The 26,750-nt window shown below is 37.6% G+C and overlaps 3 protein-coding genes and 1 pseudogene across 3 annotated transcripts; all 4 read right to left on the bottom strand.

Moving 5' to 3' along the window:
- Positions 1-3,394: 3,394 nt before the first annotated feature.
- On the bottom strand, positions 3,395-10,302 carry LOC129299962 (uncharacterized). Its single transcript, XM_054938497.1, is given in 5 exon segments — positions 3,395-3,492; positions 3,495-5,690; positions 5,693-6,843; positions 7,070-9,783; positions 9,871-10,302. Coding segments are annotated over 5 exon segments (6,591 nt in total).
- Positions 10,303-10,746: 444 nt separating this feature from the next.
- On the bottom strand, positions 10,747-12,614 carry LOC129299884 (uncharacterized). Its single transcript, XM_054938393.1, has 3 exons — positions 11,504-12,614; positions 11,254-11,381; positions 10,747-11,172 (listed from the first exon to the last, which is right to left on the bottom strand). Exons 1-3 carry the CDS (start codon positions 12,612-12,614, stop codon positions 10,747-10,749), a joined length of 1,665 nt encoding a protein of 554 aa, XP_054794368.1.
- A 5,079-nt stretch (positions 12,615-17,693) lies between these two features.
- LOC129284508 (uncharacterized) lies at positions 17,694-20,343 on the bottom strand (annotated as a pseudogene).
- Positions 20,344-22,172: 1,829 nt separating this feature from the next.
- On the bottom strand, positions 22,173-26,385 carry LOC129308408 (U4/U6 small nuclear ribonucleoprotein PRP4-like). Its single transcript, XM_054949546.1, has 4 exons — positions 26,279-26,385; positions 23,736-23,778; positions 22,920-23,173; positions 22,173-22,747 (listed from the first exon to the last, which is right to left on the bottom strand). The coding sequence occupies exons 1-4, from the start codon at positions 26,368-26,370 to the stop codon at positions 22,339-22,341; spliced, it is 798 nt and encodes a 265-aa protein (XP_054805521.1). The 5' UTR covers positions 26,371-26,385; the 3' UTR covers positions 22,173-22,338.
- Positions 26,386-26,750: the final 365 nt, after the last annotated feature.

Here is a 26,750-nt window from a genome sequence, read left to right as displayed (position 1 = left end):
CCCTTCTCTTCCGCTGCATTTTCTGCGTGCGCCGAAAGCTCTCTGCTCTGTTTTCATTTCTGCATGGCTCTTCTTTTTCTTTGCGTGTGGGTGCTGCCTTTCTGCTTCCCTCTTCTTCTGTCGTGTCCATGCCTCTACTTTTTCTGTGTGTGTTTCGTATGTGTTGGTGCTGTGTTTTTCTTTCTGCTTTCTCGTGTACGTGCATGTTTCTATTTCCTTTCATTGTGCGTCTCTGCTTTTTTTTTCTGTGTTTTTCTCTGTGTAGCTGTGGCTGTGTGTTGACGTGTTCTGGTTTCTCTGCATGGCTGAAAGTTCCTTTTTTCTGCGTCTGCTCGTGCGTTTTTCCGGCGTTCTCTTCGTGCATGCGTGGCTGACTGTTCTCTCTCTCGTTTTCCTTCTTTTTTCTGTTTCATGTCTGCTGTGTTTTTGTTGCTGAAGCTGGGCAGTTCAAATTGGCATGCACATGATACTACCTCTTTACTTTATTTATTTTATTATTCAATCTATTATTAAGATATCTCATAGTATTTTTTTTAATTAATTTTCTTTTAAGAGAAGGGTTATCTAAGGTAAAAGGAGAGAGGATTTTTTGTTAGATGATGATGATGATTATTATTATTATTATTATTTTCCTAAAAAGGATTAAAATTTTTGTATTTTTATATATTTTTTGGTTATTTATTATTATTTTTAAAAAATGCCCGGACAAAATACGGTGTTCACAGTTGCCCCTCTTTACTTGTTTCTTATGTAAGTATATGAAAAAGTGTGTTTTTGAATTCTTACATAAGTGACAAGTAAAGATAGAACATGTATTTTGGTCGGCCATGCAATACCTATGAAAAGACCTAATTGCCCCTGACACGACAAGATATGATTAAATGCGAGACTATTGCATAACAAACACAGTGACATGATTTTTGATTTTTAGCAATGTGATGTGAATGAAAATAATCAAATGACAAAGATCCAAATACAATGCAAGACTATTGGATAACAAACACAGTAAAATGATTTTTTTTTATTTGAATTTTTATTTGATTTTTTTTTGTTTTAGTAATGTGATCAGAATGACTAATGATGCAAGATTGTTGGATAACAAACACTATAGCATAATAATTTTTTTGTTTTAGCAATGTGATGTGAATGAAAATAATCAAATGACAACGATCCAAACAAAATATATGTTGACTAGATGCCCCCTCTTCATTTGATTTCTAAGTGAGAATTTCATGAGATGATATTCTTATCTTAGAAATGAATGAAGAGAGAAACATGTATTTTGTTAGGAGGGGCAAGACTCTTAGGTATCTACAACTAAACAAACAAAACAAAATAAAAGAAAGGGTTTAAAATGAAATGTGATTTACGAACTAAACAAAACAAAACCTCAATGGAGATGAATTGCCTATGTTCCAAAGGACCTGGTGGATGCCTGCTTTTACAAGGCTTGGAGGATGCCTGCCGTGACAGGGCTTTAAAGAATTGTGCCAGCCGATACTGGGCTTTGTGGTGCCTGCCGTGACAGGGCTTTTAAAGAATTGTGCCAGCCGATACTGGGCTTTGTGGTGCCTGCCGTGACAGGGCTTTAAAGAATTGTGCCAGCCGGTACTGGGCTTTGTGGTGCCTGCCGTTACAGGGCTTTTAAAGAATCGTGCCAGCCGGTACTGGGCTTTAGGGTGCCTGCCGTAACAGGGCTTTTAAAGAATGTGCCAGCCGGTACTGGGCTTTAGGTGCCTGCCGTGACAGGGCTTTGGGGTGCCTGCCGTTACAGGGCTTTAAAGGATCATGCCAGCCGGTACTGGGCTTTGGAGTGCCTGCCGTAACAGGGCTTTAGGGGTGCCTGCCGTTACAGGGCTTTAAAGATCATGCCAGCCGGTACTGGGCTTTAGGTGCCTGCCGTAACAGGGCTTTGGGGTGCCTGCCGTTACAGGGCTTTAAAGAATCGTGCCAGCCGGTACTGGGCTTTGGGTGCCTGCCGTAACAGGGCTTTAGGGGCCTGCCGTTACAGGGCTTTAAGGAATCGTGCCAGCCGGTACTGGGCTTTGGGTTGCCTGCCGTGACAGGGCTTTGGGGTGCCTGCCGTTACAGGGCTTTTAGGGGGTGAGAATAGGTTTTATTTCACGTGGAAGATATGAGAAACTCACAGGTGAGGTTGTTATTTCTTCTCTCACTTCCTAAAATTTTGTTGTTGTTGTTGTTGTTGTTTGTTGTTTGTTTTTTTGTTTTCTTTTTATATGTTGTTTTGCCCCAATCCAAATGCGGCGTGTTTCTACAATGTGGTAATGCGTCGTGTATGATTTTTGTAAGTGCTGAGAATATGTACAATATCCATGGATGGATGATTTGCAATGTAAAAGGTTTGAACCTTTGTTTGCCTCAATTTATGAGACTTCCTTTTGTGACAAATGCTAAGGGTAAGACGTGCTTATTTGCCCCAATGCAAATGTATGAATAATGCAAATGTATTGCAAAAATTTTATTGGAAAGCTTAATGTTGAAAACTATCTTAGTATTTATCCTTTTTTTTTGAAAATTTTGTGCACATTGAATAAATCATTTCGAACATAAGGTAATACCTCCAAGTCTGTTATTTAACCTTTATTCATTAATAGGTGTAGTATCACAGTATGCCGTTGCCCCTCTTTAGAAAATTCCAATGACCAAATTCTCGTCACTTGATCTTGTCTTCAAATTAATGAGATTAACTATTATAACCAAACACTGATAGTAGACATGCTCTCATTATCATTTTACACCCGTAATGATCTTGATACCTCAAGGGCGAAAGGCGAGAATAAAGATACCAGCATTCTACGTCAAGTAAATGCGTCAATGAATATTGTTCCTTGAATGCGAACCTGCTGTAATATATGAGATTTGTATCCGAATATGATAACACGAAACGAGAAGAAAGATGGTCTCAAAGGAGCAAGGGCGGAAAAAATTCATTCACTGAGGCTAAAGTTCATAGAGAAATGGGAATATCTTGGTTTATGAGTACAAATGGCCAAAGCGCGAATGGGATATATGGATTTACTTAATCACATCTCTTCCTTTAGCTTTTCAAAACCCCAACAGGTGTTTCACTGAGCTGCTATTGATATGCATAATATGAGAGACGATGGAGACAACTTTCCCAAACATAATTAACTTTTGATGCCTTCCTTTTCTTCTCCTAAGACATCCTTTTGTCTTGGCGAACTCTTCTTCTTCTTATCATGGCTTTGCCCCCTTTTTTTTTAGCTCTAACTTTTGCTTAGATTACCTTTACAGGTTTTTTAACCTAACGAGCTATTCTTTCCTTTTCATTTTCTATTAGCTCTAACTTTTGCCTAGGTTGCCTTTACAGGTTTTCAACCTAACGAGCGCTTCATTCTTTTTCATTTTCTGTTTAAGCAAAGTAACGCTTGACAGCATCTGCATTAATGGGCTTTGCTAACTCTTGACCGTCCATGTCAGCTAGGATCAGTGCTCCTCCAGAAAAGCATGTTTGACAACATAAGGTCCCTCATAGGTCGGAGCCCATTTGCCTCTATTATCTTCTTGGTTAGGCAATATTTTCTTGAGTACAAGATCCCCAGCACTGAATTCCCGTGGGCGAAGTTTTTTATCAAAAGCTCTTGCCATTCTCTTTTGGTACAATTGTCCATGACACATTGCAATGAGCCTTTTCTCTTCAATCATGTTAAGTTGCTCAAATCGGGTTCGTATCCATTCATTTTCTTCTAAATCTACCTCTGCCAATACTCTTAAAGATGGTATTTCTATCTCAATGGGTGTAACAGCTTCCATTCCATAAACAAGGGAGTATGGGGTCACCCCTATGGATGTGCGTGCAGTAGTACGATAACCATGTAAAGCATAGGGAAGCATCTCATGCCAATCCTTATAAGTTACTGTCATTTTTCCAATGATCTTCTTAATATTTTTATTGGCTGCTTCAACTGCTCCATTCATTTGAGGTCTATACGGGGCTGAATTATGATGCTTGATTTGGAACTTCTCGCAAAAGTTCCTGACTTCCGTTCCATTGAGATTGGGACCATTATCAGTAATGATCCTTTCAGGAATCCCATATCGGCATAAAATATTTGTCTTCATGAATTTAAGGAACGTCTTTTGCGTGATGCTAGCAAATGAATTTGCTTCTACCCATTTTGTGAAATAGTCAATCGCGACAAGGATGAAGCGATGTCCATTCGAAGCTTTTGGGTTAATTGGGCCAATAATGTCAATGCCCCACATTGAGAATGGCCAGGGTGATACCAAATTATGTAATGGGATTGGAGGAGCATTTATCCTATTAGCATAGATCTGACATTTATGGCATTTCTTGACATGCTCAAAGCAATCTTTCTCTATTGTTAGCCAGAAGTAGCCATACCTTTGAATCTGTTTGGCCATAGTGTGACCATTCGCATGCGTGCCACATATGCCCTCATGTACCTCAACCATGATTTTCTTTGCTTCTTCTGAACTCACACAGCGAAGTAAAGTACCATCATAACCCCTCTTGTATAGAACATCTTGACTGATAAAGAATGTCATAGCCAAACGACGAAGGGTTTTCTTTTCATTCTCAGTCATTCCAGCTGGGTATGATCTCTTAGTGATATAATCCTTAATATCCTGGAACCAAGGATATTCTTCTCGATCTTCTTCAACATTCAGACAGTACGCTGGAAAGCTTCTAGCTTCCACTTGGATGGGTTGGATATGGACTCCACAATCAAGTTGGATCATTGCTGCTAAAGTGGCTAAAGCATCAGCGAAACGGTTTTTATCTCTAGTCAAGTGATGAAAGCTAGCAACCTTAAATTGCTTAATCAAATCTGTTAGGAGTTCTTGATAGGGAATCAATTTTACATCCTTTGTTCTCCATTCTCCTGTTACTTGATGAATAATGAGAGCTGAATCACCAAATACCTTCAAACACCGTATACCAAGGGTAATAGCTGCTCGAAGACCATTAACACAAGCTTCATATTCTGCTATGTTGTTAGTACAATCAAATTCTAATTTGATGGCCACTGGAAATTGTTTTCCTTCTGGTGAAACGATCACCGCTCCTACCCCATTTCCATGCATGTTGGCGGCTCCATCAAAATACATTTCCCATTCTTGCTCTTCATTGTTTCCTTCACCACAACCTTCTTCTGTAGTGCATATGCCTTCATCAGGAAATTGAAAATCTAATGGCTGGTCATCCCCTAAAGGATTATCGGCCAAGTGATCTGCTATTGCACTACCTTTGACTGACTTTTGCATCACATGCTTTATATCATATTCTGATAGTACAACTTGCCATTTTAGTACTCTACCAGCAATGTGCGGGCTCTCAAAGATGTATTTAAGTGGGTCCACTCGTGAGATTAGCCAGGTAGTGTAGTAAAGCATGTATTGCCTTAGCCTTCTAGTTGCCCATACTAGTCCACAACAAGTTCGCTCAATCACCGGATAACGAGCTTCACACTCATTAAACTTCTTGCTCAAGAAATAAATCGCTCTTTCCTTCTTTCCAGAATCATCAAGTTGACCTAGCATTGCTCCCATTGAGCGAGGTAAAGTTGTTAGGTAAAGGATTAGTGGACGATCTGGTGATGGAGGTACCAAAATCGGGGGATTTAACAAATAATCTTTAATTTTATCAAAGGCCTTTTGACAATCATCATCCCATGTCCCTTGCAATTTTTCTTTAACAGCTTAAACATTGGTTCGCAAGTGGCTGTTAGATTGGCAATGAATCTAGCAATGTAATTCAATCGTCCCAAGAAACTTCTAACTTCTTTCTCTGTTTGGGGAGATGGCATTTCTCGAATTGCTCTCACTTTATCTGGATCTACTTCTATCCCTTTACGACTCACAATGAATCCCAATAACTTCCCAGAAAGAGCTCCAAAAATGCATTTGTTAGGATTCAATCTTAGCCGATATTCGCGTAATCTCCCAAATAGCTTTCTAAGGACTCCAACATGACTCTCATTCTCCGCTGATTTAGCTACCATATCATCTACATATACTTCAATTTCTTTATGCATCATGTCATGGAATAGTGCTACCATAGCTCGTTGATAAGTTGCCCCAGCATTTTTCAAACCAAAAGGCATTACCCGATAACAATAAGTTCCCCATTGGGTTGTAAAGGTTGTTTTCTCTTTATCCCTTTCATGCATAGGGATTTGATTGTACCCTGAATAACCATCCATAAAGGAATAGCGATAGCTTCGAGCAGTATTATCGACCAATACATCAATGTGGGGTAATGGAAAGTCATCTTTCGGACTCGCATTATTTAGATTACGATAATCAACACACATTCGAATCCGACCATCTTTTTTAGGAACAGGAACAATATTTGCCACCCATTGTGGGTAAGTTACTACCTCCAAAAATCCTGCTTCTAACTGCTTTATTACTTCTTCTTTTATTTGCAAGGACACCCCCGTGTTCATTCTCCTTAACTTCTGTTTCTTAGGCTCGACCTTGGGAAGTAATGGTATTTTATGAGAAGCAATGCTTGGGTCTAGCCCAGGCATGTCTTTATATGACCATGCAAACACATCTATGTATTCTTTGAACAACTCAATCATTTGTTCCCTTTCAGGATTATCTACTATTTTGAGCATTCTTTGATCCTCCTCGGTTCCCATATTAACCATCTCAATCACTTCTTCATGTGGGCATATTCCCTTATCACTCAATTCAAGCATCTTTGAAAAAGTTTGGATTATGTCTTCATCATCAGACTCACAATCATGCATATCAGTGGCAACGAATGAATCATCTTCACAGGGTTTATTAATCTCTGGGTGGGAGATGGAATCAGAAGAAACAAAATCCCTGGATAATGAATATGGAACGAGATAAAATAAGGAACAGGAATGAAACGGAGAAAGATGTATTGAAGTAGATAGGGTGGAATAAAGAAATAGACATGAATGCAATTGAAATTCATTTTCATGAATTATGTGTATCAAAAGTTTGCATTAGTGAATACCCAAGATCTATTACCTAAACCTGGGCTCAAAAGTGGATAAAGTAGGAACAACATAATTGAAACAATTACTCTAAGCTAATGACATCATTGGCCTCTTCAAACTCCCAATTCGCCAGAACTTTGTTGGAATCATCGACTGCAATTGAGGCACTTGTTCTGCATGCTACATCTTCATTAAAAGAGATCACTGAGATAGTTGGTTTATATATCATCTCGGACGGGCCTGGGAAGGATTCTTTAATGTGTGGAATCTCCAATTTACTAGCCTTTTTGCCTTTTGCCAAGCTTGCTTTGTCTTTCATCTGGTCTTCTAGGGTAGGCTCATACCCTAACCCTTGGCGATTACAATTATCCAAAACCTTAATTGGACACGTAATTCCTTGTAAATGAGAGCCTAAACCTTTCCCTGGCATAAACCCACTCTTCGTCATGATTTTAGCCACGACGGAATTGATGTTGTGAGTACTATCGCAAATATCTTCAACCTCTAGGCTTTGAAAAGAAACTCCATGATCTTTCTCTGCAGCCTCAATATAAGGGAGTGAGCTTGGTTTGCTCACCATGATTTCCTCCTCTCCTTTAACTGCTATAATTCTCCCATCACTGATGAATTTAACCTTTTGATGTAAGGTAGAAGGAACAGCCCTAGCAGAATGAATCCATGGCCTTCCTAGCAGCATTGTGTAACTTGGGTCTATGTTCATGAGTTGGAAATCCACCTTAAACCTGCTTGGCCCTATCTCCAGGGAGAGACAAACGGATCCTAATACTTCCCGTCTTGATCCATCGAATGCTCTTACCACAATATTACTTTTATGTACACTTGAAGCTTCTAGTGATAATGATTCGAATGTGGAGAGCGGCAAGACATTTAACGCTGATCCTCCGTCAATTAATACTCTTGCGATTATGAACCCTTCACATTTCAAAGTGATGTGCAAAGCCTTGGCTTGGTGGACAGCGGTTTCTGTAACTTCCTCTTCCGAAAAGGAAATGGTAGAGGAGGCTTTTACAACATTCATTACACTTGCCACCTTCTCAGGGGTTATATTAGGCTGCACAAAAGCTTGATTCAACACTTCTTGCAATGCTTGGCGATGCGCTTCGGAACTCAAAATCAAAGAAAGTATGGAGATACGCGCTGGAGTTTTCTTCAATTGGTCCACAATGCTGTAATCACTTTGCTTCATAATCGATAAAAACTCATCTTCTAATTTTTCCATTTCTTTAGGATTGTCTTCCTTTGGCCTGTTAATACTTGCATTTTTCTCTTTTACCATTTTCCTAATGTAAGATGGTAAGTATGGTTTTCCACTTCGAGTAACACCCCCTTGGTTTGCCATTTCATTGCTTGTCCCGGCAATCAACGTTGGGTTTTTGTGGTTCTCCACAATGCTTTGATATTTCCACGGGACTGCTCGATCACTTTCATAGGGAAAGGGATGAGGCGTGCTTATGGTCAATGTTGGTTGTCTTACGTGAGGTACAAGATCTGCAGAGGCTTTGTTTATCACAAAAGAGACTGCCTGAACCCGTTCTTTTGGGCTCGAATTTTTAATGACAAGCTCAACATGTTTTTTTTCTACCATGCACACTTTGGCGTCTCCCTTCTTTACAGACACGATCCCTAACGCCATCATTTTTCTAACAGCTCCTTTAAACTGTTCACAACTTTCTATGTCATGGCCTATTTTCTCCTGATGATATTCACAGTATCCAGGCATTTGATCACTGATATTATTCGTGAGGAGCATTTCTCGCATATAGCCATACTCCTTTAAATGAGCATAAAGCTCATTCATAGGCATCCTGATCCTTGCGGAGCTTTTGAAGCACGCATCTTCTTCTTCAATAGCGTTGACTCGTTTTTCGTGATTTGGGAGTGGATCAGTAGTAAGGGTAGAGCTTCCCTCTTCTTTAAGCTGGATATGGTTAGAATCAACTAGGTCTAGCACATTCCTTTTAAACGTCACACAGTCTTCTATTGAGTGCCCAGGTGCACCCATGTGGTATTCACAAACAACATTTGGATTATACCATGCCGGGTAAGGCGGACCAAGAGGCTTATAAGGTCGCGGACCTAATAATTGGGCTGTCAAAAGTTTATGGTACAATTCAGCATTTGTTAATCCAAAATTGGGCCATGGGCGACTATCCCTGGATTGGACATTTCTCCTCTCTCCATCCTGTCCGTGCTTGTTAGGCCTGAACCCAAATTGTTGCTGTCTTTGATTCCTTCCCTCTACTTGATAAGGGACTTGAGAATTGGTAGCTGCTTGTCTTATAGGTTGAATATAGTTCACATTCCCTTCTTTCTTTTTTTGGTCATAGTTCTTTCGTGAACTACTTTCAGCTTGAGAAGTGGCTATCTTCCCTTCTCGTATGTCTATGTCAATCCTTTCCCCAATTACCATTAAATCAGCAAAATCAGTGACATGTGTTCCTATCATGTGTTGGTAAAATGGCTTAGGCAACGCACGGATGAAGTACGAGCAAAGTTCGGAATTAACCATTGGAGGTTGCACTTGCGAAGCCACTATTCTCCATCTTTGAGCATATTCTTTGAATGACTCTGATGATTTCTTGGTCATTGCTTTCAATTGTTCTCTGGTCGGAGCAGTATCAAGATTGAACTTGTATTGTCTCATGAAAACATCCACAAGGTCTTTCCATCTTTTGATCTTGGTTTGGTCTAGTTGCATGTACCAAGTCAATGCGGCTCCAGTTAAGCTTTCAGGAAAGAAGTTTATCAGAAACTTCTCATCTTGTGACCATATGGACATCTTTGTGCAATAGGCCCTCAAATGATAAATTGGGTTACTTGTACCATCATATTTATCGAAGCTTGGCATCTTGAATTTCTTGGGAACATCAATTTCTGGGGTCAAACATAATTCTTTCAAGTCTAAGGAACCCCACGTGTTTGATCCTTGAAGAGCCTTCAATTGATCTTTCATCTCTCCAAGTTCTTCTTTCAACTCCTTCTCTTTATGTAGCACTTGTGGGATTTGGAACATGTAGGCATGATCTTCCCCAGGACCATCCGGTATGTTAAAGGCCCCTATCCCAGAATCTTGTTTCTCTGGCGTGGGTACTTTAGGATCTGATCCTCTGTTTGGCTCAATTGTTCTATTAACCGCGTTCTCATCTGCTACGGTATTCCGTGGTGGGTTATCATCACTCCGTCCTTTTAGAGCCTCTGTTAGCAATTTCATCATGTCACTTATTTCGGCCATTTTAGACTCCACTGCAGACATCCGATCATTTAAGGTTGCTGACTCATTCACGTTTGAATTTTCCATTGCACGACTACGCGATCGTGTGTTGTATGCTCGAGTGGTGGGAATCTGGTCAACCGAGTTTTTCTTTCGAGGCGCAATGTTGGCTTACCTGTGTAACATAATAATTAATTTTAATAAGTTTTACCTTTACGTTTGTTTCGTAAGATATCCAGCATTGTGTAGACATAAGGGTTTCACGACACTGGCACCCTTTAAATTCCTCCAGAAATTTATTATTTCATAGGGGATTTAAAGTTGACCATTGAATTAGATGGACATTGGATCCTATCGAAATTCAAGGTCTTAAGAAAATGATGGTAGTACAAATAATCAACAATTTCACAACCACAAAGCGTCATGTAGATCCTCATACAATGATTCAAATGTTAATACAGATTTAGAACTTCGTCACGCTATTGAGTTCTTTTACAATTTCATTGCACAAATGGAAGAATTCAACAATCTCTAATGGAGTTCCCCAGGGAGAACCATGCCTTCAGCTTGCTTAAATGCTCTTGCAAATTCTGGAATTTTGTCATTAGCCAAATCAATTATCTGCCTACATTTTAACATCCACTCTTTGGTTTCTTCTGTTTGATCAAGGCAAAGTGATTTCCACTCTTCTAAGACTTCATTTTGTTGATTAAGCCTCTGAACAAAGTTCTGTGCTGTCTCAGCTGCACTTCCTCTCACCCTGGCTAGTTCATTCACCTTCCTTTCCAATTGTCTTGTGAGCGTATTGATTTCTTGCTGCATCTCCTCAATGGGTCTGATGTCTTGTAATTCCTTCTTCAATGCATCATTTTCCCTGACTATTTTGACAAGTCTTGCTTTAGTACTTTGAACTTTGTTATCACTAGTTTGCACTTCCCTTTTCAGTTTGGCATTTTCCTTTTTCAATTTCTTAGTCTCAGGTGTTTCTTCAAGGTTATGCCCTTCTCTTTCCTTTGCTAGCTTCCTCCGTAACTCAACGCATTCGTTTTGGTATTTTTCCAATTCTTCTTTATTCTTAGACTCTGAGCTAGCAAGCGCTTGTAACTCATTTTCCTTCATCTTCAAGCATTCAACCAATTGCCCATTAATCTCTTTCAAGTCATTGCCTAACAAGGGATTTTGAGGATGAAATAAAGGATTTGCTCCTTGAATCATACTCTTCAGCCAAGTAGTGTATTCTGGACTTGAGTTTACTACACGTATCCCTAGCTCAATCTTCCCTTTGTACCTATCTCTTGCCATGCTTCTTTGACATTCTGGTTTGATAACTTTGTCCCATCCTCCTTATGTAGAAAGTATAACTCCTGCACCTCTTTCTTAGAAGGAACATTTTGCTTATAGGCCAGTTGCCTTAACGCTAAGGAAGGGTTATAGTTGATACACCCTCTGGGTCCCATTAAAGGCACATTCGGAAAGTCACCACAATGGTAAATAACCTCCTCTTTCCACCACCAGTCTAGTTTCCATAAAATGGAACTTTCTTTAAGTTCTGAGAAGGTTCTTTTCCAATCCATGTAGCTCATTCCGTCAATCACGAATTGGCCTTTAAAAGACATGAGTGGATTACTGTCTGAGTCGTTCTTCTTTCTGAAAGGAAGCGTCTTTCCATAAAGGTGGCCAAGCATCCATAAATCCAGTAATGCAATACAACAATTGACCTTTCCTTTCCCTTTATCGTGACATTGAGTTAAGGTCAAGTACGTTTCTGCCAAGATTGCTGGTACTGGATTCACGTTATGGTATTCCACCATTTGGAATACACTAATGGCTCCTAAGTCAATTATGCCAATTGATGATGGAAACAGGATTATTCCATATATGCATAAGGCAAAGACTCTGCAAAATGTAACCCAAGCCTCTTTTCCTGCCAAAACTTTCAAGTGGGCTTCTACATCAGCTCTTGAGATTCCCTCTGTTTGTCCTGGGCAAACCATTCGTACCTTTTCCTTAGGAATTTCCAAAATTTTCGCTATCGTGCCTCGAGATGGTAAATATCCAGGATAAAGATATACTGCCATGTTCTCCTTAAGGGGCATTCTCAAAATTTCTCCATATTCTTCCAAAGTCGGTGCCATTTGGAAGTCTTGAAATGTGAAACATCTTAACGAGGCATCCCAATATTGGCTTAATTCCATTATTGCATCATTATGTATTGTGACTGACAGAAGATCCAAGATATTTCCATATTTCCTTTTAAAATCTTGCATAATCTTCCCTTTGATATGACGGCTCAACTCAATTAAGGTTTCCAGCGGCTCAACTTTTACAGATAATTTGATCCCTTTTCCCTGATATAATTTTCCAGTATGACTTAGATTTGTACTACCTTCGAGTGCCATTTATCCCTTATGCCAATTTCACAAAGATTCTGGATAACTCACGGTTCCTGTTAATCAAAACAAAGGTTAATAATATACAATTCTCATAATTTTAGCAAGCTATCTGGCTCACTTTTTTGAAAACCCTCTCCTCTAGATACTTATTGCACCATAGGGAGATGGAGTAAACAATTAATGGACGAGAGGCTTAAATCCCCTACATGATTAATGTTGAAAGGTTTAGCCTTACAATCTTATTTTTGAGAAAAGAGAAAAAAAATGATAAAAATGATTTTGATAATAGATATGCAAGGAAAAAATCCATTCTCTCCTCAATGTGCTTATTGCCCCATAGGGAGAAAGGGATTAATTAGCCTATGTGCAGCTAAAACTGACACATGGCTAAAGTCTCAACTTTAAAAATGAAATAACTCAATGACAAGAGAAATTATTTAATTTGTGGTTTTTTTTAAAAAAATGCGAATACTTTATGATGACATGCTATGACAATGATGCAATAAAAGATCAATACTCTCATCCTGCGTCCTATTCAGGGAGACTTAAGTTCATAATCGGGTGCTCACTAGAATGGTTGGCTACTAGCTGTTGTCTGAAACGTGTAATTCACGGGTGGATGTATATTCCTAAAAGGCTCCCAAGATGCCCTCACACAAAGGTGAAGACCTTACTTAATAATTTTGGCCCTCCAAGAACATAAGCTCTACAGGGACCAAATTTATTAGGCAAGTAACAGCTTGGGTGAGGTATTCATGGTAACCTCCGAGAGTTCAAAAACTCCACAGGGAAACCACTACTAACCTCTACTAACCTATAGTACTCACAGACCCGGGTATAGGGCCCAAAATATGTGTGTGTCAAATTGTGTAAGTGTATAGTGTGATGAGAGCATGCAAGCATGCTATCTTATTCTCATATGCTACCCAACTCCCAACTTTTAATCAGATCAAATAGAGAAACAAATATATGTACAAATAAAAGTCATCTATCTTAAGGTTTATTCCGCATGTTATCTACCTTAAAAACATGTTATAAAATACAAAAGGAAAGAGAAAAGGGAAAAAGAGAAAGGAACAAGGGACACATAAATTTAAAGGGATAATAAAGATAAACCATATTATATTTTGAGCATAACAGACTTATAGGCTTGACTCTCTAACTGTCCCCAGTGGAGTCGCCAACTGTCGCACCCGGAAAAAATGCGACGCGGACGGCGCGCGAGCGGAGGTCCCGGCCTTCGCGGCGGGAACCGGATCGAACGAGGAGTCGCCACCAAGATTTTGAGGTAAATCTCGGGAAACCGATTAAATGGAGGATAAGGGTGATCTGCGAAATCAGAGAATAGGTTCGGGAGTCGGTTGAGTGTGGGGAAGGTGTTAGGCACCCCACAACACCCGTTCGTGAGAACGGTTACCTGAAGTTTGTTGTGCTCTATTAATATGGTTTTATAATTATTTTAATTATCCCTTTTATATTCATGTGTTTGATAAAAATGAGTGAGAAATGTTTATTTATTTACGAGGGAGGACGGACTTGACTCAGAATCTGACTCTGAGGCCTACGTACCCTGTGATGGGGATCAAAGTCCACGTAGTTCGGGCTTAAAAGTTTGTCGGTAAAAATATTTTTTGAAGAGAAATTAATTAGAAATAACTCACCATTTTGCAAATAAAACAATTTCTGAAATTTTGATATGTGTGTTTTAAATTGCAAAAGGTAATTTAATTTTAATTATTTTCTCAATTTTTGAATTTTGAATAAAGAAATGAAAGGGTTTAAAATTATTTTTCTTTATATTTTATGATTAGAAATTTAATTGCAGTACCTGTAGAACCTTATTGATTCATACGGTAATGCAATTGCTCTAAGTATCTGCGAAGATTCTGAAATCTCACATGATAGAAGAGTTTGGCAATTTAATTTATTTATTTATATTCTTATGTACATTTTAAGTATCAAAAATATATTTTAAGTATGTATATACATGTTTTGAAGAATTTTAATCATCATACCTGCAAAGCCTTATTGACTTATACGGTAATATGATTATCCTAAATATCTACGGAGATTCTAAAATCTCACACGAGACAGGAATTAAATTTAATTAATTGATTTAATTAATTATATAATATATATGTATATATATTTTAAAAACTAAATCGTTATATCCGCAGAGTCTTATTGACTCACACGATAATACGATGATCTTAGAAGCCTACGGAGATTCAAAAATTTCACGTGGCTAAAAGATATAATTGGTAAATATGGTTACAATTTAAATACATTTAATTTGGTTAATTAAGTTTCTTAAATTGTATATTATATGATTATTTGCAAAAATTACTTATTTATTACAAAAATTGAAAATCACTATATCTACGAGGACTTACTGTCCCACATAATAATGTGACTAATTTAAGTTCCTACGAAGATTCTTAAAATCTCACATGGAACTTAAATATTTAGTATAAAGAGAGAGTTAATTTTAATAATGGGCCTTTAGAACCCGTATAAGTATCTGCAAAATTGATCCTCATACTTGTAAAATCTTATTGATCTTTATGGTATGAGATCATTTTAAATTCCTGTAAAAATTCTCAAAATCTCCTGTTTTAAGTTTTAAAAAAAATATATATGTGCTTAGCATATGAGCATAAAAATAAATACGTATATTCGAGACTTATTCATCTGGATATAAAATTCATAGAAGCAATTAATAAGGTGTGAACTAACCTTACACACGCTCCCGCGATGCCCGTAACTGAGAAAGGAAGAGGAGATGAAGACACAGAGGAGAACGAAGTGCACCGTCAGTGATGGCAGTAGCCCCTGCAAACTTGAACGGCGGATGAAGAAGGTGTGAGTTTGACGAAGAGCGGGAAGTTCACGCGGATGAAGGAGGAGAGAAAGATGATGAGCAGAGCTTTAGGTGATTCTCTCCCTTTCCTTCCACACTTTCTCTCTCTCTCCAGTTGCTCTGTTATTCTTTTCGTCTCCAGTCTTCGCTCGTCCTCGTGCTCTCTCTCAGTTCTCCTATGCTCTGTTTTTACTTCTGATCTCCTTCTTCCAGTTTTTCTCGCCTCGTTTCTCCATTTTTCCTCTCCTTTTCTGCTGCTTCTTCTCTGCTCTATTTTCTTTCTCTCTTCTCTTCCTCTCCCGGACTCTCTCCTCTGTCTCTGTTTTTTGTTTTCAGTCCTCTCGGTCTTTCTTTTTCTGTTTCACCTCCTCCGTCTCCTCCTCTTTTCTCCCAGCCCTGTCACTCCTTATATAGAGGATGGAAGAGCTGAATGATTACTCCCTTTCTCTGCTTCTTCCTTTTCCCTTCTCTTCCGCTGCATTTTCTGCGTGCGCCGAAAGCTCTCTGCTCTGTTTTCATTTCTGCATGGCTCTTCTTTTTCTTTGCGTGTGGGTGCTGCCTTTCTGCTTCCCTTTTTCTTCTGTCGTGTCCATGCCTCTACTTTTTCTGTGTGTGTTTCGTATGTGTTGGTGCTGTGTTTTTCTTTCTGCTTTCTCGTGTACGTGCATGTTTCTATTTCCTTTCATTGTGCGTCTCTGCTTGTTTTTTTTGTGTGTTCTCTGTGTAGCTGTGGCTGTGCGTTGACGTGTTCTGGTTTCTCTGCATGGCTGAAAGTTCCTTTTTTCTGCGTCTGCTCGTGCGTTTTTCCGGCGTTCTCTTCGTGCATGCGTGGCTGACTGTTCTCTCTCTCGTTTTCCTTCTTTTTGTCTGTTTCATGTCTGCTGTGTTTTTGTTGCTGAAGCTGGGCAGTTCAAATTGGCATGCACGTGATACTACCTCTTTTTATTTTATTTTATTATTAATTATTCAATTCATAGTATTTTTTTTAATTAATTTTCTTTTAAGAGAAGGGTTATCTAAGGTAAAAGGAGAGAGGATTTTTTGTTAGATGATGATGATTATTATTATTATTATTATTATTATAATCCTAAAAAGGATTAAATTTTTTGTATTTTTTATATATTTTTTGGTTATTTATTATTATTTTTAAAAATGCCCGGACAAAATACGGTGTTCACAGAAAAGAACTCTTAATAAGTTTAAGAACCTACCCTATACAGGTAAGCTTAATTGCTTTCAGTATGTGGACTAAATTATACAGTTCCATGTTTGTGAAATTCAAACACTCCTCTGAAACGGATTAGTAAATTGGAAGCTTACTAACAATTCTCTTAACAAGAAACACCGTCTGCTCATTCCAAAATGCGAAATGTTCTCAAATTTTTGGACAATGTTATCGTTCTTTAAAAAATTAAAACTGTGCCAGTTTATAGATCATTGTAAAATTATAAACAGCAACATGGATTGCAGGAGGTCAATGGGTCACTAGATAGACCAGCTACATAAATACAAGATGTTATTAGAACGTTTGGTGTATTGTTAACCAAAAAGTATTGTACACGTATAAAACATTCTCACAAAATCAAAATGTGCAACAGCACGACCCTTCAGTAGTCTTCACCTAAGTTAGGTATTCAATAATGTGTCCTTCACAAAAGTTCCATGTTCACGGACAACTCTAGGTTATTACAGCATGAAAACAAGAATCTATTAATCACAAGTAATTCAGCAGCTCAGTGATTAAAAACTGGAGTAACAACCTTTTTTGGGGGGTTTTGGGGGGGGGGGGAGGACAAACTTAGTATAACCATTCAACCAAATCATGATTAATCAATTAAACCGCACCACTCAACAATCACTTGCAGAACAGAATCAATCAATCATTCAAAACCGGCCTTCAAAACCGGCCCAATCTGTAACGTTAAATTTGAGATGGAGTAAAAAATTCCAGGTTCTTGTAATCTATTGCATGCCAAATTTGTCCTTACTTGGAACATAAATAGGGTACCAAACTCCCACGTGATTTGTAGGGACAATTTTAAAACAATAAAATGATCAAAACTTGAAAAGCATATCACCATTTCAACATATCTTTTCGAACTACTTATGACACCAATATTCATCAGAAGTAATAAACAAGCGTAAAACCAGCAAAACAAACCAATCACATAGGAAACGAAAAACAGAGCAAAATGGCTTGTTGAACTGCAGTTAATGAGTTAAGAAATCTAAATACTATGCCCATCAGCACAGCTCTTGTACAATGATACATGTGCAGTGTTTTCTTAAAATCATACAACTTTCTCCTTCTCAACAACATCAAAATTGCTTCCTTTTATTTCTAAAAAGATTATCCCTTTTAACATAAACATAAAAGAGAGCAAGGAAAGCCCCCGCAGAAAATGAAACTGACGTCCAAGGAAATGGAGGATCCTTAAAGCACACAAGGGATGCCTCTATTTCTTGGGAGGCATGATAGACGATAGAGTGAATGGCATACAGATCATGATCAGATGACCTCAAGTAAAACAAAGCCTTCTCATAATCCACATGTGACAAAGCAGAAATCACTTTGTCCAGCTTGTACTTGAAAAGATTCCATCTTTGGATGAACTCATCGTGCTGCTTTTGCTTGAGCAGATTTCTGTCTCCACCATGTGTTTGTATGGACTCAAGAACATCGATAGCACTGGTTTACACTGTAATTCAAGGATGTCAACAGAACATTTCTCCTTGCCGCATCTTTCTGCACAAAAGACAGGGATGAAGTTTCTGAGAATGGCCCAAATGGAGTCTGCCCTATACTCCATGTGTAATCGACCAATGTATTGTTGTGTCTCGGGCTCCATGACAAATGTGTTTGGGGACACTCCCCACATGCTCTGTAGAATTGATCCAACAAGTGGTCGTTCAAGTTCCCTAGTTTGTGTGAATACATGGCGACCATTGCAGCTATAATCACTTACAGTCTGAGTGTTCTTTGTCCTCACGGCAATAACCATATCTTTGAAAGCCACAGATTGGTGATAACCGATCAAGCAAAACAACTGTGTTGTAATCTAAGTCAAACACATAAACAGGAATGACCCTGCCAAAATCCTCCTCAGGCACTTCAGCTGCTTTCCTGAACTCCTCGCCGATTCAGACAATATCTGGTGAAGACGCTTAGAGTCCAAATACTCACTCACTATCAAAGTGTAGTTATCAAACAAGAACCTCGAAGTGTAGGAATTAAACGACCTTGAAATAGCAAACGAGCAAATTGGGCAACCAGAATATTCCACTTCGTAAGTCTTAAAACTCAAAGACTGGTCACCTAACAAGAGCCCGTTATCAACAAACTCGTCCCTGAACGTCTTCTCAATAGATTTCCAATCCAGACCATTTGTATCCTTCCCCGCAAAGCCATATACATGTATGAACTGAACCATCAACGAATTCTCAAAAGGAACTGGAATTCTCAAAGAAGCACAAGAAAAACCTGATATGCACTCCAGATCAATGAAGCCAAATCCGCAAGCAATGCTTTCTGCGACTTGGGCCGACCATGAAGTGCGGCCAGAGGATGAAACTCGCCTCTGGGCAAAACACCATCTCCTGAAATTGCCGGACCGTAATCCACAGGACCTGCAACCCAAATCAATCCACACGTATATCTCTTTCCCGGTCCATATACTCCCCAAACACTTTGTGACACCAGGGGAGGAATCCCCAGACCCGTAATTATAAGCATATGGCCTCGACTGGGCGCCTAAATTGAGGAGATATATATAAACCCCTTCGACGGGTTTTTCCTTCTCGAAGTCTTGCTTGATGATCTGATCCACGGAAGTATGAGGAATAGAGAGAAGAGGGGATCTGAGGCTCGATGGGGTTTCGGCAATCTCAGATTTGATTTTATCGGAGAGAACGGAAGCTAAGAAGAAGAATGGGAGACGGAGAGATGGAGCTCATGCCTGAGAGAGAGACGGTGGTTGTGGTGGTCGAAGGGGGTAATGACGTGGAAGTGGTTGGAAGGCTGGGAAGCGGAGAGGAACGAGTTTAGGAGGGAAGACGAATCGGAAGGAAAATCGCCGACGAGACGGACGTGGACAGAGAGAGGCAGTGAGAGAGAGAGAAGGGACGAAATGAGGGAAGGGATATGAGGATGAGAGTGGGAAAGAGAAAGGGATCGCTTGATAGAGGAGGGAAGGGAGAGGAAGGAGTCGTTGGAGGCTTGAGGGTCGACACGAGCTTGATGGGCAAGAAAGGAGTCGAGACCTATGATAGGAGCGGCAGTGACAGTAGCTGTGAGGAAAACGAAGACGGTGGTGATGAAGGCGGCGATGGCGGGCATCTTCAGCCGCTGGAGGCACTGAGCAGGGCTTGATTTGTGAGAGGACTGTGAAGTCAAGCGCCGGCGGTGAGACATCGCCGCCAGCTCTTTATTGTCTTGCCGATGGGTCGCCGAAGAAAGGTTACTGAAATGAGTAATTTTGCGGGCGGAAGACTGCGCTTTTTTAATATAAACGCAGAAAGCAAAGAAAGTCTAACGATCCCGCCCCCTCCAAAAAAAACCCCAACCCAATGAATTATCTTTTTTTTTTTTACCAGCTAATTATGTTTTATCATTTTTATTTATGCATATACAAACAAAAATGGCTAATATTGTTGGGAAAGAAAAAGAAACGGATGGGATTAAAATTGGGCAATTTTCAATTTTCACCCTAAAGAAAAAGAAATGCATGATAAAATAAAATGATATCTGCCAACATAAATCAGAGAAATTGTGCGTGAAAGTATGAGAAAGAAAACAATGGCATGAGAAAAATGAATCTTGTTCCGTTGATCGGTTGTTTCCCCTGCTTGATAATGGAAGAAATTTCGTTCTCTCTCCTGTTGCAAGCTTATACGGTATCTAAAATCAGAGAAATGGACTTGTACCCAACAAAAATCACAGGAATGGACTTATGGACAATTTTATATTTATATATATATATATATATATATATCATCCCTTCCTTCATTTTTTAATCATGATTATTTATATCATTGTATTAAAGGAGTTCTCTGAGATCACATCTAATAAATTTAAAAAAAAATTGTCTTTAAAAACAAGTTATGTCATATTTTAGTATATGTTGAGCTTTAAAAGGATAATATGGACATAAAGTTAGAATATTAAAGATAAAAATATTAAAATAAATAGGCGAGCATACATTAAAAAATAATCCAAAATAAATATATATCAAAAAGTGAATATAATATCTATTAAAAAATTATAAAAAATTATTTAAAATAATTTGAACATATAAAAAAAAGGGTTGTGAGAGGCGCTAATAAAAACAATGAAATATTTTTTTCGTTAAAAAATATAAGACATTTTTTTAAAGAGTTAAATGTTAAAAAATATTAGGCATTTTTTAGTCTTTCAAAATGTAACCATTACCTCTCTTTTTTAAAAGTATCCTATTGATGAATGACTTTATATTTATGGTAAGTATTTAATAGAGATAAATATATAAAATAAAATTAATTTAAAAATAAATAATTATTTTATTAAGAAAAAAAATTTAATTAAAAATAATATATTTTTTAATAGAGAAAGTGTATAATTTTGAGGCTTTATGGTGACAAAGAAAGATTTAAAAAGCACATACTAAAATTGTTAAATAAAACGTTTTAATTAATAATATTTTTAAAAATTTGATTCACAATAGGGAATAATAATATCATACCATCTGCTATGGGCTGCTTCTTGATAGATCATCGGAAATGTCCTGTCACCCACTCTGCCTTCCTTTTACTCTGAAATGACGCCTCACAGCCTATGGATGCTCGTCTCTAGCCCACTTGCTCCGCTTTCGGCTCTCTGCTGTCTTTAGTTTGTCCGTTCTTCTTCATTTTATCCATTTTTTTTCCTTTATTAATTATATATTATTTTAAAAAAATTTACATACTTAACCTCATATAATTAATAAATTTATTTTTAATTAAATCAAAATATATAAATTTTTTATAAATTATTTATTCTACAATAACTCTTGTATTAAAATTTACTTATATTAAATATAAATATATTAAATATATAAGACTAAATATATATATATATATATATATTTTACATAGGATCCACTTATATTAATTTAAAGGTTTCACTAATCTGGTTTTACCGTTTTAGTTTCTGTTATTTTTTTGCCAACAATTTTTATTGGTAAGAGTTTATATATAATGATTTTTTTTTAATAAAGCACGATCTATATATTATGTTTTGATAATGACATGATAAACTAGGCAATTATCTAAATTTGAGGACGCCTATTTCCAAGTATATTGAATGCATTTATCATTTGTGGGTTGAAAATTCTGATAATAACTTCATATAATAACCTCATAGAAGTTTGCTTTCCCACTATTTTGTTCGTTGAAGGGTATCTCCATTTTCAAATATAAATAAGATTTTACCCCAGCCTTAAATGCATGGAGAAGACATTAAAAAAAAAAATGCACGTTTTATATGGTGAAATGGGATTGTCCCGTAACTTTTATTCACATTTCATATATATCCAGCAACAGCCCGGGAATTGATTTTTTTTTTTCTAGGAAAATAAAACACAAGCACATCATTTCGAACTAATAGAGTACAATTTATGTACTCTAGCGAGGTTTCAATATCAGATATTTAGATATAATGATATATTGGTGATTCTGATGATGCCAGCATATGTGCTCAACCACGGGGAGATTTTCTCACTATGTCGAGTAGACGAAATGTTGAACCCGCGACGAATGAAGGGACAAAAACATGAAGAAACAATCACGATTGTATAAAAGCTAACGTATCCTGGTAATGGTACAGAACCAAATTTCCGGGAACCATGAACTTTTGGACTAGGATTGCCAATCTGAAGTGATACGATCAGATGAAGAATCCCAAAATTTGGATGTCTGGGTCTGGTCCTCTTCCAGTTTCATGACAGAACTCGAAGCGTTACTGAAGTCCCTAAAGCGCAGAATTCCCATTTCTTCACAGTAGCTAGCAGTGGCTATTCTACACCCATCTACTGCCATTGCACCACAGCCAGACCTGCTGCCATGAGCTTCTTTTTCCCCACAGCAGCAACTCAAGGACTTTATTTGCGCGCCCGTATCAACCTCCCAAACATTGATGCATGGATCTTGAGGGCCTCCAGTTAAAATTTTGTACGGATCCATGTGCAGTAATGTAACTGGCCCACAATGTCCGTCCAACTCCGCTACTGGCTCTTCTTGGTTTCTTCTAATATCCCAAAGCATTGCTCTGCAGCATCATGATAAGTTTTGCTCAGTGCTGATCCATTAATAATACTGGCTTAGGGTGAACTGGATATTTCACTGGGTTTTAGTCATTTTCTTAGACAATACAGCTAAGTCAAGAGAGCAGTCTGCCAACGAAAATTATTACAGCAGTAAATGAGCTTATTCACTCTTACCTGCCATCACCGCCCGTGCAGATTAAAGATTTTGAAGGAACAATATCAAATGAATATAGCTTTGGCCGATGTACTGCTGCAGTCGTAACTTTCCGCATTGTCCTTAAGTCAACAGCAGTGACAGAAGAACCAGCTCCAATATACAATAGCGATTCCTGGCATTGCATGCTCACAGGTGCACCAGCAACAGAAGTCATTCCTACACAGCAGGATGAACGAACAGCCGATGATGTGGTTGTATCCCAAACCCTCACCTGATACAAGTTCCATATTATAAAAGGATAGTAAAAACAATCTTTATAAATCGGTTCAGAGTCATTAGATTTTTAGCAAGGCTGATCAAGAACAAATGAATGAAAACTCACAGTTTTCATCAATTGTAAAGGCATGGCATTTAGACTAAAAGCATGGAAACACTTCCAGTGCCAACAAAATTGAACCCATAAATCATAATTAACATACATTCATTGCATTGCCAATCAAATTGTAGGTAATGTTCCTATACTAGACAGGCACAGATGTTCAAGTCTGAAATGAAATCATCAACTATTGGCTCCATAACTCTTTTTTACTTCCATTAGGAAAACTGTTCAAAATGAATAAAATGAACCTAAAAATAATCAATTCCTTTTTACAACAACAATCACTTCTATAATTTCCTGTAATGCATTTATTTTGACCATAAATGTTATCTACTCAGCAAGCAAGCTAGATTTGACCTAAAGAAAATTGTCAGTAGATTAGCTGAATTCAAATATCAAATTGAATGCTAAGTAAATAAATCGAAACAGTAGTAAACAGGAAAACAAAGAGCACCTTCGAATCTCTTGAAATGCTTGCCAAAAGAGAATTTCTGTGCCTGAAAGTTGGATAGGAAGGATATATTATATCACTATTATTGAAGGAAATGATTAACATGGACCTGAAGATTCCAATTTCCAAGAGAAAGACATCAACGCACTAAATTTAATAAGCACAATCAATAATGACCTCATTTTCTTTTTCAAATTTGTCTGTTGAACTAAATATGCAGAACATTTTATACATAACCTTTTCCCCCTCTTGAGCAATATTCGATTACCAAAGTTACAAAACATAATTCTAAAATTGCATCCTGAATAAACATTACTTTCTATTCTATTCACAATGTATGAATCATAGTAATTCTCCCAACGAATCAAGGTATGCATTCCATAGAAATAAAAATTTGCTAAAACTCTATAAACAGATAAATTCAGTCAAATATATTTCAACCTGATAAGTGTTCAATCAAAATCCATATAGAAAGATTCAATCAGAGTATCAGACAATGCATATCTGTATACAAGAATGGCTGGTCTGCTAGAAGATAGAAAATACAAGCAGGGAAACATAAGAAACCTTAAAACCATTCAGTTGAAATCAGACTTACAAATGTATTCATGAACACATAAATACAAATGACTCTTTCAGATGGCATTTTTCCAACTTTGAACAAGAACGGGTTGATTACATTTTAGAATGCATATATCGTCTCCTTGACCAAGACTTAGCCAGCCAAGGTTAAAAGCTCAAGGTGAGAAAATTGAATAAATTCAATTTATCCTCCATGAAGTATTACTAATAAAGTATAAACAATATTATCATAACATTTTGGTGCGCGGGGAAGCACAGCCCCAAAAAAATTTACTTTCATACCCAGCAACTACTATAAAATTTACGGCCTTCTCATGTCCATAGAGTGTAGCCTTTAAAGCATGCTGCCCTCGTTTTCCACTTGAACTAAGAGACCAGAGGCGCACAGTACCATCATCCCCTCCACTTGCCAATACCTTGATATTATCCTCTCCCAATAATTTATTTGATAGGGACAATACTGGACCATTGTGACCTCTAAAGCATCTTTGGCAAGAACCCTAAAAGCATAAATAACTGCAGCTTTCAGGGAATTGCAATAAGTATACAATGAACAACATTGCCAAAGGCAAAAACCCAAACAAAAAAAAAAAAAGATTTCAAAGAGCTGGCAAAAGTGAACATAAGCATAAATCCTAAAAATGCAAACAAATAGCCTAAATATTTGATTTGTAACATGAGAATAACAAACTTCGCCAAAATCTAAAACATACATTAGTCTATTAAAATTTTCCTCACTTTTTAGAACAATATAAATGTTCACGCATATTGGCATTTATTCCAATGGAACAAAAAAAAAACAAACACATCCATTTAAATGAAATGAATAAATAATTGAAGCTCAGATTGCACTTCAGCAAACTTCTTGCTAGGCACATGGGACAAGCACCTATTTAAGATATCTTTCCATAACCTGAAAAGAGAATTTCTTACCTATTTTCTCCAGGAAACTAGGTGACAGAAAATAATTTCCCCATCAAGGTCTCAGCTCATATAACCCAGGAAACAGGACAACATCAGTAGCAAAGTCACAGAGTGTTTAGAAGAAAAATATAAAACAGAAAAACCAGATTTGGAAATTTGGTTCTGCCAGCACTTCCCCAAACCCTTCTCTAACTTCTACCCAGGAAACTCTCTTTTATTCAGGTTTTAACTGTCTAGCAAGTAACCAACCCTCTTATGGCACCTGTCACAAACAGAATAGACAGCAAATTTCCCACTTTCTCCCACCCTCATTCAGTTACAATCTTATCTTTTTCCATCTTCCTCTTTCCCAATACACATTTCCAATGTAAAGTCTAACACTTAGCTAAGCCCTCACTTCCCCACAACATCTCCACCACTCTTGACTGGGAACAGATCTCCAGATATCAGTTATGCAGTGGCAACTATCAAGAACCAGATAGAGAAGAATGTCTACATCTTTGACAAAAGAATAAGGTTTTCATGGAAAAAAATATGGTGACCCTAAATAAGATGAGCATAGGTGCAGTAAAAATGTAACAGATGAAAAATAAGAATTCATTTTAGAGGAATAGATAAAATTGGACTGGCAAACATCTTCATTCCATAACCTTTATCTCAAATTTGCGACAAAAGACAAAAATCAAGTGAAAATACCAGCAGAAGACATGTTATATCTTACAAATTAAATGTATTTTGCTACAAGTTTGAACTTTAACTTTTACTTCAAAATATAGGAAATGAGTTAATGAAATCATTGGAAAGTATGAAGGTAACTTATTCTGTTTCATCAGTACTTTTCAATAGTTTCTCCAATCCTCATATGTTCCATCATATTTACCCAGCACTATCAGGTGCTTACAACAAACTTTTCATCTACTCTGTTTTTCCATATTTACAACGGAGCATGCCATGAATATGTAATTTAATGATATTTAAGGCATCAACCATTTATACATACATAAAAGATGAAGGCTTCATACAATGTTAGAGAGATATACCTTTCGCCACAGACGAATGGAGTGATCGCAGCTAGATGTAACCAAAACTTTTTGCTCCCTTTCTGTTTCACCTCGAAACAAGGATATGTCATTAAGGAAAAACAACCTGCATTTTATTATTAGATTTCAGACGCAAGCCAACCTTTCCCTGTTCATGCAGCTACATTTTTAGGTGGGCAAAAATTTGAATGAACTATCATATTGATACCCTGAATACGATAAATGGATTTTAAATGTAAATTTACTGATCACTTTTGGCAACTCAAGGAAAGGTGTTGTTGATGGAAACACAAGCCATTGGAAATATTGACTTGACTTTATCATCACTACAATAAATTCTTCTATTTCAAACTCTTGTGTTGTCGCAGATTTCTTTGAATGCATATTTAGCATCAGTGAATTTCGTTTTTCTTTTCTTTTCCTTTCTTTTTTTCTTTTTCTTTTGAGGGTGCTGATGGAATAAAAATGAGAA

This window comes from Prosopis cineraria, unplaced genomic scaffold (assembly GCF_029017545.1).
Source record: "Prosopis cineraria cultivar Desert tree isolate PC_DT_omini unplaced genomic scaffold, ASM2901754v1 PC1, whole genome shotgun sequence".
NCBI lineage: Eukaryota > Viridiplantae > Streptophyta > Magnoliopsida > Fabales > Fabaceae > Prosopis > Prosopis cineraria.
The sequence above is the reverse complement of the archived record's forward strand: the minus strand, read 5'-3'. Positions and strand labels throughout refer to the sequence as shown.

Excerpts from the sequence above, each read along its gene's own strand:
- LOC129308408 (XM_054949546.1), bottom strand. The coding sequence starts at position 26,370 with ATGACATATCCTTGTTTCGAGGTGAAACAGAAAGGGAGCAAAAAGTTT. Across the intron at positions 23,779-26,278 it reads CCATTCGTCTGTGGCGAAAG|GCACAGAAATTCTCTTTTGG; the intron begins GTATATCTCTCT and ends TCCAACTTTCAG. Across the intron at positions 22,748-22,919 it reads TGCACGGGCGGTGATGGCAG|AGCAATGCTTTGGGATATTA; the intron begins GTAAGAGTGAAT and ends ATGATGCTGCAG.
- LOC129299884 (XM_054938393.1), bottom strand. The coding sequence starts at position 12,614 with ATGGCACTCGAAGGTAGTACAAATCTAAGTCATACTGGAAAATTATAT. Across the intron at positions 11,382-11,503 it reads AGAAGCATGGCAAGAGATAG|GCAATGACTTGAAAGAGATT; the intron begins GTACAAAGGGAA and ends ATCCCTTGTTAG. Across the intron at positions 11,173-11,253 it reads AAAAATACCAAAACGAATGC|GAAAATGCCAAACTGAAAAG; the intron begins GTTGAGTTACGG and ends AAATTGAAAAAG.